Genomic DNA, 12,848 nt, shown 5'->3' with positions numbered 1-12,848 from the left:
ATGTGTCAATATCTATGATGCATGTAGAATGAAGATCATAGGCAAACAAAGAGATATCTTTTGTTTTATAAAAGCAGTCAACGAAAATGGGGAGTAAAAGTTGCAAGTCTCCCATCATAAGAACATTGAGGCAAGGATATCTGCATGACACGAACATTAGGTTGCAACTCGGAAACTTTGGGACGAACATCCATTTCAAAGATAGCAGTGGGTACAGCTAAAGTAGCACATGCATTAGGAACATCGACAATACCAGATATTCTTCCTTCACAAGGACAACAACTTAACAATAGATAAACTTGCTCGGGTGAATAGCCAAATTTCGTAAAGTAATAAATGCAATTCAATACTGCCCGTTTGTACGCAACAGATGCATCTAAATAATGTTTGTCTGCCTTGTTCATCCACTGAAACGCCTTCAAATACCAAATATTCCGAATATCTCGGTTCCAAAGGTCCTACTTCAAAAATAGGATTCACATGAAGCTTGGTTGGACCCATTGGTGACAAATAGCGATCCATTCCATTGCGAATGATTTGACAACGAAGAATGGCATAACCAGACATTTCAATAGCACCACAAAATGATACTTCACCATCTCCCTGACTAAAATGAAGATCTCCTATAGAAAAGTTTGCTCCGGGAACAAACACAGGTAGATATACTCTACTGCCTCGACTTAGATTTTTAATATCACAGTTTCCACCATTTTCTCTACCAGGAATAGTGCGCGCTGCTTCCGACGCAATGCGATTAAATTCTCTGTTCTTTGGATCGATGGAACCCAACAAAGCATATTTGGGTTCAGGTAATAAAGCCATCGGACGACATTGCAATACGGAAGCAAGTGTCATCTTTTCAGTACCTTCTTCAACCAATGTCCGTTCTCTTTCATTCCATATTTCCAACAGTTCCTTACTGGGAGCCGTTCCAACAATTCCCGGATGGATAATTCCAGCAAATCTTACTCCAGGTATATGACGTGAAGAAGCATAAATACCTTCAAAGTCCCATATTGCTTTGGAAGCCTTTGGAAAATGGTCAGTAAGAAAACCACCTCCATTTTCACGATCAAAGATTCCGGTATACCCCCATTCATGTTCAGGCAAAGCACCCAGATCACATAATTCTATTACCAGCAAATCTCCAGGCTGTGCTGGTTGACCTTGTTCATCTAAAACTGCAAAGGGTCCAGATAGATGATGACAACGAGTTAAATTCACAGTTTTCATATCTTCTGCACTATCATTATTCTTTATTTGACCTCCAGTCCAGTCAATCATTTCTACACGAAACACTGAATTTACTTTGACCTGAGCAACCGGTGGGATTTCAGGATGCCAACGGTTATGAAAAGGCTTTTTCTGTTGAGCAGGTTCCAAACTGGGATTCACAGGAAATATATTGGGTATCCTTTCAGTTGTAGCCATATGTCAACTACTGTTCACTCCTAAACTGTCTTCTCTCTTAATCACCCAATAACAAAATGTGAAGTTTCGTGGAGAGAAAAGACTTGGTCTAAAGGATATCATTTTGGCCGATAATTTCTCTCTATCTCTGCTGATGATTAAGATATCCTACCGAAAAAGAGAAAAAGCTGATCAGATCATCGTCTTGAATCTCCGGGATCATCCAGGTGAGGATTTTAAAAGATTGAATCATAAAAACTTGATTTCTGATTCTCTGTGTCAGAGCTTATCGTTGATTGCAGGTACTTTTCCAAGATTCTATCACTTTCTCCAATAGAATAGCCAGATTTCCTTTATCTTCGAGTGGTAAGAAAACGGGTAACTGTTTCACTTTGGGACGACAACTATTATCTGACCAACACTGATGCACGGTAAAGTTGTGCGTCCTCTTTTCCATATTTTCCAAATAAACAGTGGAGTCCTTCACGTCATACCGAAAGTATTTCAAGTTGCTCAAATTTGCGAAAGTTTCATACACTTTAGTAGGTAGAAAATGATAAGGAAATATCTCCACAACATGTGCATTTGGTGGCATCCAAAGATAGTGTACATTTCCAGCACCATGAATGGATAAAAGTAGCGTAATTTGAGAAAACAACTTGATATCTTCTTCCAACCGATGACCACTTTTGCGACAAGTTTGCTTGGAAGATTCGGTGATGTCGTCACACACGGGATAACCAAAACAACCTGTAGATGAACATACCGCATTAGGAGAATCAAAGACTCGAATATTTTCACGAGATATGCCTCTATTCTCCAGAAATTGAATCAAGTCGTCAATATTGATGATCTGTCTCGCTCGTACTCTTCGTTGTATAACCCAAACTTGATTTTTCTTGTCTATTTCTGTATGTTTGCAATGTTGGGGAATCTGAATACGATATTTATCTTGTACCAGCTGTTTTACATAAAGAGAGAAAGAAAAAGAGTCTGCAGTACCGACATATGATTGATCTATTCGAATAGCATGCTCCCAACAAATGGCATCATAATCAGTCATTCGAGAATGATTCAATTCGACCATTTGTTTCTCAGGAGTATGATACAACAAGAGGTCAAGCAATTGTTTATCTGCAGGTTTTCTGGTTTTCAAATGTTGAAATGTCATCGAAATATTTTCAACTGGCCATCGTTCCTTTGCCATTCTCCAACCACTCAACACAGGTAATAAATGAAAATAAAGATGAGCTCCTGACTCTTCCATTCTCAAGTCGTCAAATAAAAGTGAGACTCCTCGAATCCACTTTATATTGGAAGATAACTGGGGTTTATGGTTTAATTGAACCAACTTGGATGAATCTCGTACAAACTTTGGAAGTAACTTGACGTCATTTTTGTAAACCACGAATGAACCTCGTTTAGGAGCATAACACAAGTTCTTGATTTTCCACATAGTATTAGCCCCCCTTACATTATTCCAGAAAAAGTTATCGATTTCTCGTTCTCCTTTCCACCACTCAGTAGTTTCTCTATGAGTGGTTGGCAAAGACAAGACAGTTAGGGAAGAATGCTGTGTGGAAGCAAACTTTTTATCGCCTTCTATCATCAAAAATGAAATATTCGTCTGCCACCACTTCCATAGTCCTAGTAGAACAATACATAGCCACAACTTGTGGCTCATGAAGAGAGTTTTCCAAGACATCCCAACCATTTTTCAAAAAGAAAAAATGCTATTTGAAAGCCATTTTGGCGCTCAACACAACAGCAACACGGCCATTCATTCATTCATTCTCTCTTGTCATTTTAATTGATGGGTCATTCCCAATAGCTATTCTATTATGACCCATTATACTACTAACCAAGAGACGGACTCTTCAATAGAGAACATCCCTGTCTTGCCCTTAGTATTTGACTCTGTTACTTGTAAGATTCCTGAGTCTCTGGCAAAGTCTTTTATGACTTGTCCACTCTGTATGGGTGTTTTGAAAAAGGTTACCACTATAATTATTTGTCTACATCGCTTTTGTGATAGTTGTATCAAGAAATATTTGCAATCAACAAGTATGAATTGTCCCTTGTGTGGGGTTCGGCTGTCCTCCTTACGACAGTTGAGAACAGATGTAGAATATGGACGCCTTGTACAGGAATTAGAAAAGGTAATAACAGACTCTTTTCTTATCGTTCAATTTATTGAAAAAATAAAACACAGGGATTGCATGTAAAAACGTAAAAGAATGGAACTCGGGAGGGCTCATGAAGAGAATATCCATATCAAAAAGGAGGAGGAAGAGAGCAATTCGAAAGAACCATATCAAACCAACTCCACATCGAAGATATAGTTTTCCTATTATCGGTGACACATTCGTTCCCATTGCTTTCTAAACTATGCTATGGGAAGCAATTGCGTGTTTATGCTGACGGATAATATACTAACTTTCTCATTTCATCCATTTCCTCTCTGCTTCTTCTCATGGTCAAGATTCTTGTCCTGAATAATAGCACGAATAAATGCCTTTACATAGTCTGGACCATTATTCACAGCGTCAGGAAATCCCAGAGAGTATAAAAGTTGTGGCTAATATACAACAAGTTCATTTTCCTCAATTGATTTCGTTTCTTCACTTACCGCATAAGGAGAACGCAAGCCAGCATTTAAAATATGGACTTGTTCACGAAACGAAGGACTTGAGAGGACTTGGATTAGACCCTCTCTATTTTGGTCATCCTTTGGAAGATATTCGTATAAACTATGAATGGACTATTAAAAAAAGGTACTTAGTCTATCAAAACAAGTCATTCCTTCCTCACTTGTTCCAAGTTGGGATCCGATACAATAGGAACGATACGTTCGGCAGACAATACTTGATTAAGGTCAGTGACTGGTGGTCGAAACTGTCTCAAGCTTTGTAAAACTGTTTCCAATGAATTGGCTGCAACTGCGGAATATTCGTTGGATAAAGAAGAGTCACTTTTGTTGCTATCTCTTTTCTCACTTGTATTGGCGTCAATCAGTTGTTGAATTTGAAAAGCGTAATAATCGCCGTCTTTTTCTATTGTTGGACGTTCTTGTAACCAATAGAAATATTTGTTCGTTTTACTGCAATCTTTTAACACATATATATTGCCATCTTGAACACCTTCAACTCTTTGAAACAAAGCGTCACTAGAAAGTTTCAAGTCTTGCTCTATAACCCCAGTTTCTCTGTTCTTCCACTGTAAATGTAACTCATCACTTATCCAACACAACAAGAGAGTTCCTTTTCTAGGTTCCGATATGATTCTCTTATTTTGTAGTTGAGCAGTTCCCATAGCTACTTGAAATAGGATGGAGTTGTGATTACCAGTCTTCTTCTTCTTCTTCTCTCCAACCTCTTCCATTTCTTCAATGCAAAGGATTGTATGCCAAATAGCTATAACAACAACGACACAAGAAATCTTTTTATTGGAAACAACACCAACAATTAAAATAGTCAAGTTCTGAAGAAAGCATATTCCAAACATCTTCTCTTTTCCCTCATGAACCACGCTTCATGTCCTTTGACATGTTCAAAAACATATCCATATCTTTACCTATTTGTAAAAAGATTGCTTAATACATATATATGTCCAAAATACATATATTTTTCCCCTACCAGGACGTCTTCTTGAAGGAAATCGCTTCCAACCTTCGTTTCCAGTCACTGTTGTTTCGATTCCCTTTCTTTGTCTTATTTCATCCAGAGTAGGAGCCTGCGGTACTTTGACAGGACTACCTGCAGCTCTAACTCGAACTTGTGAAGAAGTGGAACTGGTAGAAGAAGGATTTGTCTTTCTTGGTGCGGTTGCTTTAGTAAATAAGCCGCTATTGGGATTGTCATCCACATACAAAGAACCAGCATCTTTGGATTGTTGTCCTTTGTTTCCTTTTATCTGTGGCAAAGGTAGTTTAGGCATATTGATTCGTATCCCTGGTAACTTGATAGCAAATAACTAAATCCAATATGATTCCCATTTCCTTGCAACACTATTCATCACAACAACTTACGTTGGTTTGTAACTTCCACTGGGTTTCCAAAGCCAAACAAGTAGTAAAAGCAGAAATCATATTTTGTATTCCCATATTGGTTAGTGGAACTGCAGTTATCATTGCACTTGAATAGTTTGGTTTCCTTTGTATCCACATGCCTGAAAAAGAACAATCGAATATCCTACAAAGGGAGATTTTCCATCCCATCGGATGAAGCTTTGTGTGGTAATCCGAGAATTTTCAAAAGAGGAATAGAAAATGATCATTCCCTATATGAGAAACTATATATCCATAAATATTGCATTCTTTTTCTTTCTCATTCAACACAACTGTATCAACTCTCTTTCTCATAGATTGATTCATTTTCTATATTCTCTTTGTCTCTCTTCCAATGCTTTGGCCATAAATAAGCAATTGGATTCCATTTATGGTAACCCGTTATTTGTCCCGCTTTAGAATAGTTGCTTTTATTTCTCTTTTATTATTTCTTTATGGTTTGGTATATTTACATACTCATTATGACCTCTTTCATTATTTACAACAACGTCGAGAATCCAGTCAACTCTCTACCAAACAACCTCTTCTTGTCCCTGTTTCTATTTCACTAGAGTTGAAGCAAATAGCTCAATCCCAAATACAACCTTGGATAGGCTACAAAATGAATCGATCCGATGTTGAAAACTTTGCCAAACGAAAGGGATATCTTTATGTAGTGGAAATTAACAACGGAACTTTGCATATTCCTGAATATATCGACAAGGAATTCGAATATAACCAAAACGTAGAGCCACTTATTGCTGTCATACAACAAATATTATTGGAAGAAAACAATATTCAAGATACCGTTCTATTCCTTAACTTGCTGGATGAACCCAGAAATCCTAACAAAATACGTTGTCAACAAACAGGAATATGGAACAAGATAGAGAACTATCATGGTTTTCCATTATCATTCTTAGAAATGGAGGACAAAGATATGCCTCAGTTTCCTATTCTTTCTCCTGCTAAAATATCCCAATGTTTTGAAGATATATTGGTACCTTTTGGTGATCTATTGGAACTTCCCAAATTGGCAGAAATGAGAAGTACTATTCCTAGTTGTTATGAAGGAGGTTTATGGAATGTTACGAATAGACTTATGACTGCCATTTTTCGAGGAAGTCCAACCGGACATTCCCTCCGAGAAGGTCGCAACCATCGTTTGTCGTTGATAAAAGCTTGTGACAATGAACAAAGTCGACATGTAAGAAACTATTTAGTCGATTCTTCGTTTGAAGATATCTTAAAGATATTTCCAGATGGTGGTCCTCTTTGTGATGCTGCTTTTACTCAGCAAATGGAAGACTTGAATCTATCACAAGCTGCTTCTCCTTCTTATTTTCTTCCAATTCAAGTTTGGGAGCAAATCACTTTCTTTGTGTTAGATATCGATGGCAATTCTTATTCTAGAAGATTGGCCAATCTTTGTTTTGCAGATGTGGATATCATTCGATTGGGAATATTCGAAGACTTGTTATTGATGCTATTGAAGAATGGAACTCATTATAGACATATTCAAATCGATCATAGTGACCTTTTCTCCACTTTAACATATATGAGAACCCATCTTCATTATTCTCAACAACTTTGTAGCAATAAGTTTCAACGATGTCGACAAATAGTAGACTATTCAGTGATGAAATATTATGTTCAAACTTTATTGGAAGAATATTCTCAACAAGTCTTGTTTCTTTCTCCTACTCAACTTGTCCATATCGACTAAAAATCAATAATAAAGCTCTTTATACACTCACTCACTCTCTAGTGACTCGTTTTCAACAACTCTATTACAATACTTTTCAATCGATTCCTAATATTTCCATATGAATGTGATTTACTTTCACTATTCTATCCAACATACACTTTTTCTGCCATAACATCCACATACAACAACTTGTCTCTTGTCTGTTGCAAAGCAGAGCACAACTCGAGAGTTTTCTTCTGTACCACTTCAACATCTAAACCCATTACTGCTCTCTTGGCTATATCTACAACCAAAACAACAATCAATATTATATCCATCCAAAGATGGTCAAGACTTATCATAGCTTACCCACATGACTAGACACATTGTCTACCATCTAAACAGCTGTTCTGCAATATACAAATATCATACACTTTCCAAACTTACTTGTTCCATTTCTTCACTTGTACGTTGAATAAAGTCATTCAAATCTTGTTGAATGTTTTGTAACTGTTGTTCCAACTTTTGTAAGCAAATCTTGAAAGAATCGTTTTCATTCAAAGACATGTTGGAAAACGAGAAGAAGAGAACAGATGATGATGATGATGATCCTCTAAGTCAACTTGGTCAGTTGAAGAAAAGGAACAGAAACTCCAAAAAGCTTACTACTTTATCAACTGAAGAAGAAGAAGAAGAAGAACCTTCTCATGAATTGATAGAACCTGATAGGAAATCCGTGAAAGATAACAACTCAATAGGAAGAACTACCACAAGCAAACCTTTTCATTTCACTTCACGTATCCAAAATGAACCCTTAAAACATCTTGCTTATGATTCTAATCCTTCAGCTATGCCTTCAGGACCTCAAGACCAACTTGCAACTGTAGTAGAAGAAGAACCAACTGAAAGGAAGAAGCGAGGTATCTTTGGACCTAAAACGGCGCCATCACATATTCGTGTGAGTGTTCGTTTTGACTATCAACCCGATATTTGTAAAGACTATAAAGAAACTGGATATTGTGGATTTGGAGACGCTTGCAAGTTTTTACACGACCGTAGTGACTATAAGGGTAGTTGGCAATTGGACCAAGAGTGGGAAGAAGAGCAGAAACAAAAGAAACGAGCGACTCTGGTTGAAAACAAGAAAGTAGAACAACTTCCTTTTGCTTGTTTTATTTGTAGAAAGTCTTTTGTATCACCTGTTGTCACTTTATGTGGACATTATTTTTGTGAGTCTTGTGCACTTGAATATCATCGCAAGAACGGTGGTCGATGTGCAGTATGTTCGAAAGCCACCAAAGGAGTATTCAATACTGCTCACAAGTTGCAAAAGTAATGAAAAGTGCTCCGATGATGAACCAGAACAGATATTGTAGTCTTATGAGACGATGATAATAATATTTACTCACTACACTCACTTGACAGAATACTACATTTGGTCTGATGGAGCAGTATCATCATTTTGTTCTTTATTTCTCGTGAAAAAGGACAAAATATTCACACAACTCATCTTAAACAAGTTCGGCAACTGGAGAGCATACTTTTTGATTCCATCGTATCTGCTTTGGTTTTTGTTCCAGGAAAGACATTCCAAAATCGTAAAGTTTCATCACCTGCTCCAGTTACAATGGACTCATTATCGGGTGAAACAGCTAAATACAAAACTCGATAAGTGTGTCCAGTCAAAGTTGTCACTTTGGACAGACTTGGATATTTCCATACAATAATTTGATTCTGTGAATAGCCGTGTGTAGATACAAACTCATTCACATTTTTAGACCAAGCAATATTGCATACTTGTGAACCAGTATCTATTGTCTTCAATAGAGTGCCACTTACAACATTCCAAAACCGAATACATCGATCTGCTGTACCTCCTCCAGAACAAAGTAATCCACTTTGATGAGGTGACCAAGCAATGGCTTTTACTGCAGCTGTATGCTGATCCAATCGATTGACAGGTGAAAAACTACAACCAGGATTCCATATGAATAACTTATTATCGTTCCCACCAGAAGCCAAATATTTATCATCATAAGACCATTTCAAACCACAAACTTCTTGTGAATGACCACAAAGTTCAATGACTTGGTTCGAAGGACTTTTCCAATCTCTTACACGTATAGAATGATCTCGAGAACCAGAAGCAAGCAATCTATCATTCCATGAAAGACAACCTACACGTAGTGTATGTCCCATAAAAGTTCGAATATTCTTTAAACAAGAAACATCGTATAAATGAACTTCACCACATCGAGTGCCAACTGCCAATTCCTTTCCTCGAGGACTCCAACTTACAGAACAAATAGCATCACCACTAGAAACTTCACAAAGTTTGGTAACTTTACTATTCAATGCATTCCAAAGATATACTGATCGATCCAATCCAACTGCCAAGATATTGTTACAAGACCAATCTACCAAATTGAGATAAAAGTCATCAGCCAAATTAGGAGCATCCAAAACTTTATAAGGCGACTTTACAATTTTCCTAGTTGTAGTGGGAGTCGATGTAAAAACTTCTGAAGATAAGAGTCCTTCTAAAGAAAGATTCAATGGAGAAGTTACCAATCTACTTTTTGAACGAGCTTTGAAACGAAACAGCTTCTTTGAGCTATTATTCAATTGTTTCCAATCCTTCCACTGTCTAACCTCTCCAAAAGTTGAGTTGAAACCATTAGAATAGTCTTGACAACTCGAGTCTACTCCAGACAAGTTATTATAAGAATCACTCTTCTCCAAACAGTGGGTCTCATTCCACCATTCACCAAACAATTCTTGTCTAAGAACGTGTTTATAACTAGTTTCTACTCTGTCTTCTTGATTCACCGTGCTTTCTTCTTCATCACCAATGTTATCTCTTTCTGAGCGAGAATGGGATAAAGTACTAGCTGGAGATGCTCCATTGGATATCCTCAAGACACAACTAGAGACATGGTTATCGGAACAATTTTCCAACCAAGGCAAAGGTTTGGATTGTTTAGGACTTTCTAATAAAGAGAAAGCTGATACTAAATCCCCACCTTCACGACTAGGAATAAACCTTGTGTTCATAAGTGAATAACGGTTACAAGATCGAACTAGTCTCATTTACCTATCACTATACCGGTTAGGACGTTTACGAGTCACATTGGGTGGTGGACTTGTAGGAACAGAACGACTCATAATATCTATGCAAGTATTTTGTGGTTCTATTTCCATACTATAAAGTTGTTATCATTGCTGTAGCAAACACAACACTTGAGACAGCAAAGCCATTCAACGGTTTTAAGATTAGACCCAAATGCCGTTTTCGTGTCTAAGAAGAAAGAGTCACTCTCTTTTTAGGGAAGATTTACATTCGTTTTTTATTTTGAGTTGCTTTCTCTAATATGGCATCGCAAAAGTTATCAAATGCAACTGATCGTTTCTTTTGATTGGATAATATGAGTTGTGTTAGACTGTTCTTGTTATCCTCTTTCCTTGGAGTGCCTTGCTCATTGTCAACGGAAGATAAGTTACGTTCCTTGATTGACTTGCAACGTTTCAACATCTTCCGTTTGGATTGCTTATACAATCTAGTTGATTCCAAAAGTCCTTTGGATATACATTCATCATAAAATCGAACAAAACGAGGAATATCACTATCGTCACTACAAATAATATAAAATAAAATACTATACATATAGATATCACAATTAGTACATTTCCTATACTCTATTTCTATCTCTTTCACCCTACCGTTGCAAATTTCCTTGAAATCGAATATAAAACTGTTTCAAGTCTTCTTCCTCTTCTTTCGACCCTCGATATTTTCTCTATCCATTCCATCAACTTGGGTCTCTCTTTTTGCAACAAACAACATAACAACTTACTTCCATCTCAATGATACTCTCTTCCGTTACTTGACCAAAGTGTTGACGACAAAAACGTAAGATATCTTCCGGTGAAAGGTTACTAAAGCACTCGTCACTATCAGGGTCTTGGCCTGTTTCATCGTATATCTTTCTTTTCTCTTCATCCAAAAGAACTTCAAAAATATGTTGCAATGACTGAAACTTGGAAGTGGCATCCTATCTTTCAACAACACAATCCAACGCTACATGAACGAATAATAGCAACCAGAAACATACTTACAGGGTCATCGCGGTTCTTATCAGGATGCACTTTTATCACAAGTTTTCTGTACGCTTTTTTAATTTCTTCTTTGCTCGCATTACGAGAAACACCAGCTACCTTTAAGAAAGATTATCTCTTTCTTGTAAACACCTTCTATACAACCTCTCCTTACCTCGTAAAAGTCAACCATGAAAATAAAATAGCGGGAAATCCATTTCAAATAGCACGAAATACAAGTCTCAAACAATCCATAATAATCAACTTTTCCAAAAAAAAAAGAGTAATATTTAGTGTTTGAACTTTTCTTTCAACATTAAGATAGTAGTAATATAGCTTATTTGACATATCGTTATATCTTGAAAAATAGTAACTTTTGATAATGCTTCCCTAGCTCAATAGGTTAGAGCATCAGTCTTATGAGCTGAAGGTTGTGAGTTCGACCCTCACGGGAAGCATTCATGGAAGAATATGGCGATTTTTTTTGGGGCTGGGTCCCATGACTTTTGATAATAATGTCGGAAGATCCTTTTGAGAGTCTGGTTTTTTTAGAAGATAGCTATATTGCCAAAGGGAAGGCGGAAGGAGCACGTTATATCTTACCAACAAGTTGGTTTGAGGGATTGTTGACAGGGCTTGAAGAATGCTTTTCTTTTGTGGCATACATCGAACGACATAAGAGCGCTGCCCACTTGGTTTTGCAGTTGCAACCGACGTTGCCAACACAATCTTTCGAGTAAGTTTATGACGAGAATTTCGATTTCGGCATTTGACTGACCAACTCACCAGTTTTGACACTCTAAAGGTTTATCTTGAAAAACTTCGGGCCTCGGGCAATGATTCAAAACTATATGATGACTCCAGTTTGCGAAAACATGTTTATAACCTGTGTCAAGGCATTCAAAAATTACTTGAACCTATACAGTTCATTGAACGTCAACTTTTCTCCGAATCGGAATTAAGCTTTTAAATGATCCATTTGAGACTAGAGAATGCATCTGTTTTTCTTGTATGAGAATGAACAAGTGAGTAAAGTCCTTTTTCGATTTTGGGTTAAGATATTGTTTTAAAAAATAGAGGCTGTGTGATGAAATCGTGAAGTTGAAAACTGGCCAAATTTTGTCAAAGTTCGTCTTGAAAAATTATTTTTCTTAATCTAAAATTATTTTGCAGCGTGAAATAATTGCTTCACTAGCTTATTAAAGAGTGGCATTAATTTAGCACTGTAGAACACGCAATCCTTTTTTTTTTTCGAATTTTGTAACTTTTTAATAATTAATTGCTCACAAAATTAGAATCGCAGCTTGAAAAAGAGAAGTTTTGAAGTTGGTGAAATAGTATCGTTTTTATTTTGGAGATTCCACTGCGGCACAAGAAAGAATTAGCCTTATTATGCGAACACGTTTTAATGGGCCCAACCTGCACAAGAAATTGGAAACTATGCAGATTATGTTTCTATACTTGAGATAAACACTAATGTTGTTGTTTCAGCGAACTTGATTTTTTTGCATCGTGTATTTCACCTTACCCGTTATTGATACTATTTATTTGATGTAATCCAGTCTTGGAGTTAGCTTTGACATTCTATATCTTCCTTTGTCAACAGCGAAA

At 36.9% G+C, this 12,848-nt stretch overlaps 10 protein-coding genes and 1 non-coding gene across 12 annotated transcripts; 4 read left to right on the top strand and 7 right to left on the bottom strand.

The window, feature by feature from the left end:
• On the bottom strand, positions 1 to 1,571 carry Gasu_34840 (formamidase). The gene has a single exon (XM_005705556.1). It carries the CDS (start codon positions 1,429 to 1,431, stop codon positions 268 to 270), a length of 1,164 nt encoding a protein of 387 aa, XP_005705613.1. The 5' UTR covers positions 1,432 to 1,571; the 3' UTR covers positions 1 to 267.
• A 39-nt stretch (positions 1,572 to 1,610) lies between these two features.
• Positions 1,611 to 2,871, bottom strand: Gasu_34830 (uncharacterized protein). Its single transcript, XM_005705555.1, has one exon. It carries the CDS (start codon positions 2,864 to 2,866, stop codon positions 1,697 to 1,699), a length of 1,170 nt encoding a protein of 389 aa, XP_005705612.1. The 5' UTR covers positions 2,867 to 2,871; the 3' UTR covers positions 1,611 to 1,696.
• A 698-nt stretch (positions 2,872 to 3,569) lies between these two features.
• Positions 3,570 to 4,811, bottom strand: Gasu_34820 (adhesion regulating molecule family). The gene is made up of 3 exons (XM_005705554.1): positions 4,222 to 4,811; positions 4,040 to 4,171; positions 3,570 to 3,988 (listed from the first exon to the last, which is right to left on the bottom strand). The coding sequence occupies exons 1-3, from the start codon at positions 4,789 to 4,791 to the stop codon at positions 3,857 to 3,859; spliced, it is 834 nt and encodes a 277-aa protein (XP_005705611.1). The 5' UTR covers positions 4,792 to 4,811; the 3' UTR covers positions 3,570 to 3,856.
• Positions 4,812 to 4,820: 9 nt separating this feature from the next.
• On the bottom strand, positions 4,821 to 5,701 carry Gasu_34810 (uncharacterized protein). The gene is made up of 3 exons (XM_005705553.1): positions 5,438 to 5,701; positions 5,046 to 5,382; positions 4,821 to 4,983 (listed from the first exon to the last, which is right to left on the bottom strand). The coding sequence occupies exons 1-3, from the start codon at positions 5,573 to 5,575 to the stop codon at positions 4,928 to 4,930; spliced, it is 531 nt and encodes a 176-aa protein (XP_005705610.1). The 5' UTR covers positions 5,576 to 5,701; the 3' UTR covers positions 4,821 to 4,927.
• A 120-nt stretch (positions 5,702 to 5,821) lies between these two features.
• Gasu_34800 (uncharacterized protein) lies at positions 5,822 to 6,916 on the top strand. The gene is made up of 2 exons (XM_005705552.1): positions 5,822 to 6,662; positions 6,718 to 6,916. Exons 1-2 carry the CDS (start codon positions 5,847 to 5,849, stop codon positions 6,766 to 6,768), a joined length of 867 nt encoding a protein of 288 aa, XP_005705609.1. The 5' UTR covers positions 5,822 to 5,846; the 3' UTR covers positions 6,769 to 6,916.
• Positions 6,917 to 7,090: 174 nt separating this feature from the next.
• Positions 7,091 to 7,601, bottom strand: Gasu_34790 (hypothetical protein). 2 transcript variants are annotated; one of them, XM_005705550.1, is made up of 4 exons: positions 7,590 to 7,601; positions 7,512 to 7,539; positions 7,320 to 7,446; positions 7,091 to 7,268 (listed from the first exon to the last, which is right to left on the bottom strand). In XM_005705550.1, exons 1-4 carry the CDS (start codon positions 7,596 to 7,598, stop codon positions 7,220 to 7,222), a joined length of 213 nt encoding a protein of 70 aa, XP_005705607.1. In that variant the 5' UTR covers positions 7,599 to 7,601; the 3' UTR covers positions 7,091 to 7,219. The 2 variants fall into 2 exon arrangements, with proteins under 2 accessions (XP_005705607.1, XP_005705608.1); XM_005705551.1 differs by lacking the exon at positions 7,590 to 7,601 and having other exon boundaries at positions 7,512 to 7,561.
• A 10-nt stretch (positions 7,602 to 7,611) lies between these two features.
• Positions 7,612 to 8,526, top strand: Gasu_34780 (uncharacterized protein). The gene has a single exon (XM_005705549.1). It carries the CDS (start codon positions 7,642 to 7,644, stop codon positions 8,476 to 8,478), a length of 837 nt encoding a protein of 278 aa, XP_005705606.1. The 5' UTR covers positions 7,612 to 7,641; the 3' UTR covers positions 8,479 to 8,526.
• Position 8,527: 1 nt separating this feature from the next.
• On the bottom strand, positions 8,528 to 10,381 carry Gasu_34770 (cell division cycle 2-like protein 1, cofactor of APC complex). The gene is made up of 2 exons (XM_005705548.1): positions 10,237 to 10,381; positions 8,528 to 10,185 (listed from the first exon to the last, which is right to left on the bottom strand). Exons 1-2 carry the CDS (start codon positions 10,341 to 10,343, stop codon positions 8,649 to 8,651), a joined length of 1,644 nt encoding a protein of 547 aa, XP_005705605.1. The 5' UTR covers positions 10,344 to 10,381; the 3' UTR covers positions 8,528 to 8,648.
• A 39-nt stretch (positions 10,382 to 10,420) lies between these two features.
• On the bottom strand, positions 10,421 to 11,571 carry Gasu_34760 (DnaJ homolog subfamily C member 9). Its single transcript, XM_005705547.1, has 5 exons — positions 11,413 to 11,571; positions 11,259 to 11,357; positions 10,997 to 11,194; positions 10,863 to 10,939; positions 10,421 to 10,798 (listed from the first exon to the last, which is right to left on the bottom strand). The coding sequence occupies exons 1-5, from the start codon at positions 11,428 to 11,430 to the stop codon at positions 10,477 to 10,479; spliced, it is 714 nt and encodes a 237-aa protein (XP_005705604.1). The 5' UTR covers positions 11,431 to 11,571; the 3' UTR covers positions 10,421 to 10,476.
• A 50-nt stretch (positions 11,572 to 11,621) lies between these two features.
• Gasu_nc0037 lies at positions 11,622 to 11,695 on the top strand. Its single transcript has one exon. It is a non-coding gene; the product is annotated as a tRNA-Ile (tRNA).
• Gasu_34750 (uncharacterized protein) lies at positions 11,662 to 12,723 on the top strand. Its single transcript, XM_005705546.1, has 2 exons — positions 11,662 to 11,973; positions 12,027 to 12,723. The coding sequence occupies exons 1-2, from the start codon at positions 11,753 to 11,755 to the stop codon at positions 12,205 to 12,207; spliced, it is 402 nt and encodes a 133-aa protein (XP_005705603.1). The 5' UTR covers positions 11,662 to 11,752; the 3' UTR covers positions 12,208 to 12,723.
• The last annotated feature ends 125 nt before the right edge of the window (positions 12,724 to 12,848 follow it).

This window comes from Galdieria sulphuraria (assembly GCF_000341285.1).
Source record: "Galdieria sulphuraria unplaced genomic scaffold scaf_28, whole genome shotgun sequence".
Taxonomy (NCBI): domain Eukaryota; phylum Rhodophyta; class Bangiophyceae; order Galdieriales; family Galdieriaceae; genus Galdieria; species Galdieria sulphuraria.
Note: the sequence above shows the minus strand (reverse complement) of the source record. Positions and strands in the feature narration are given on the sequence as shown.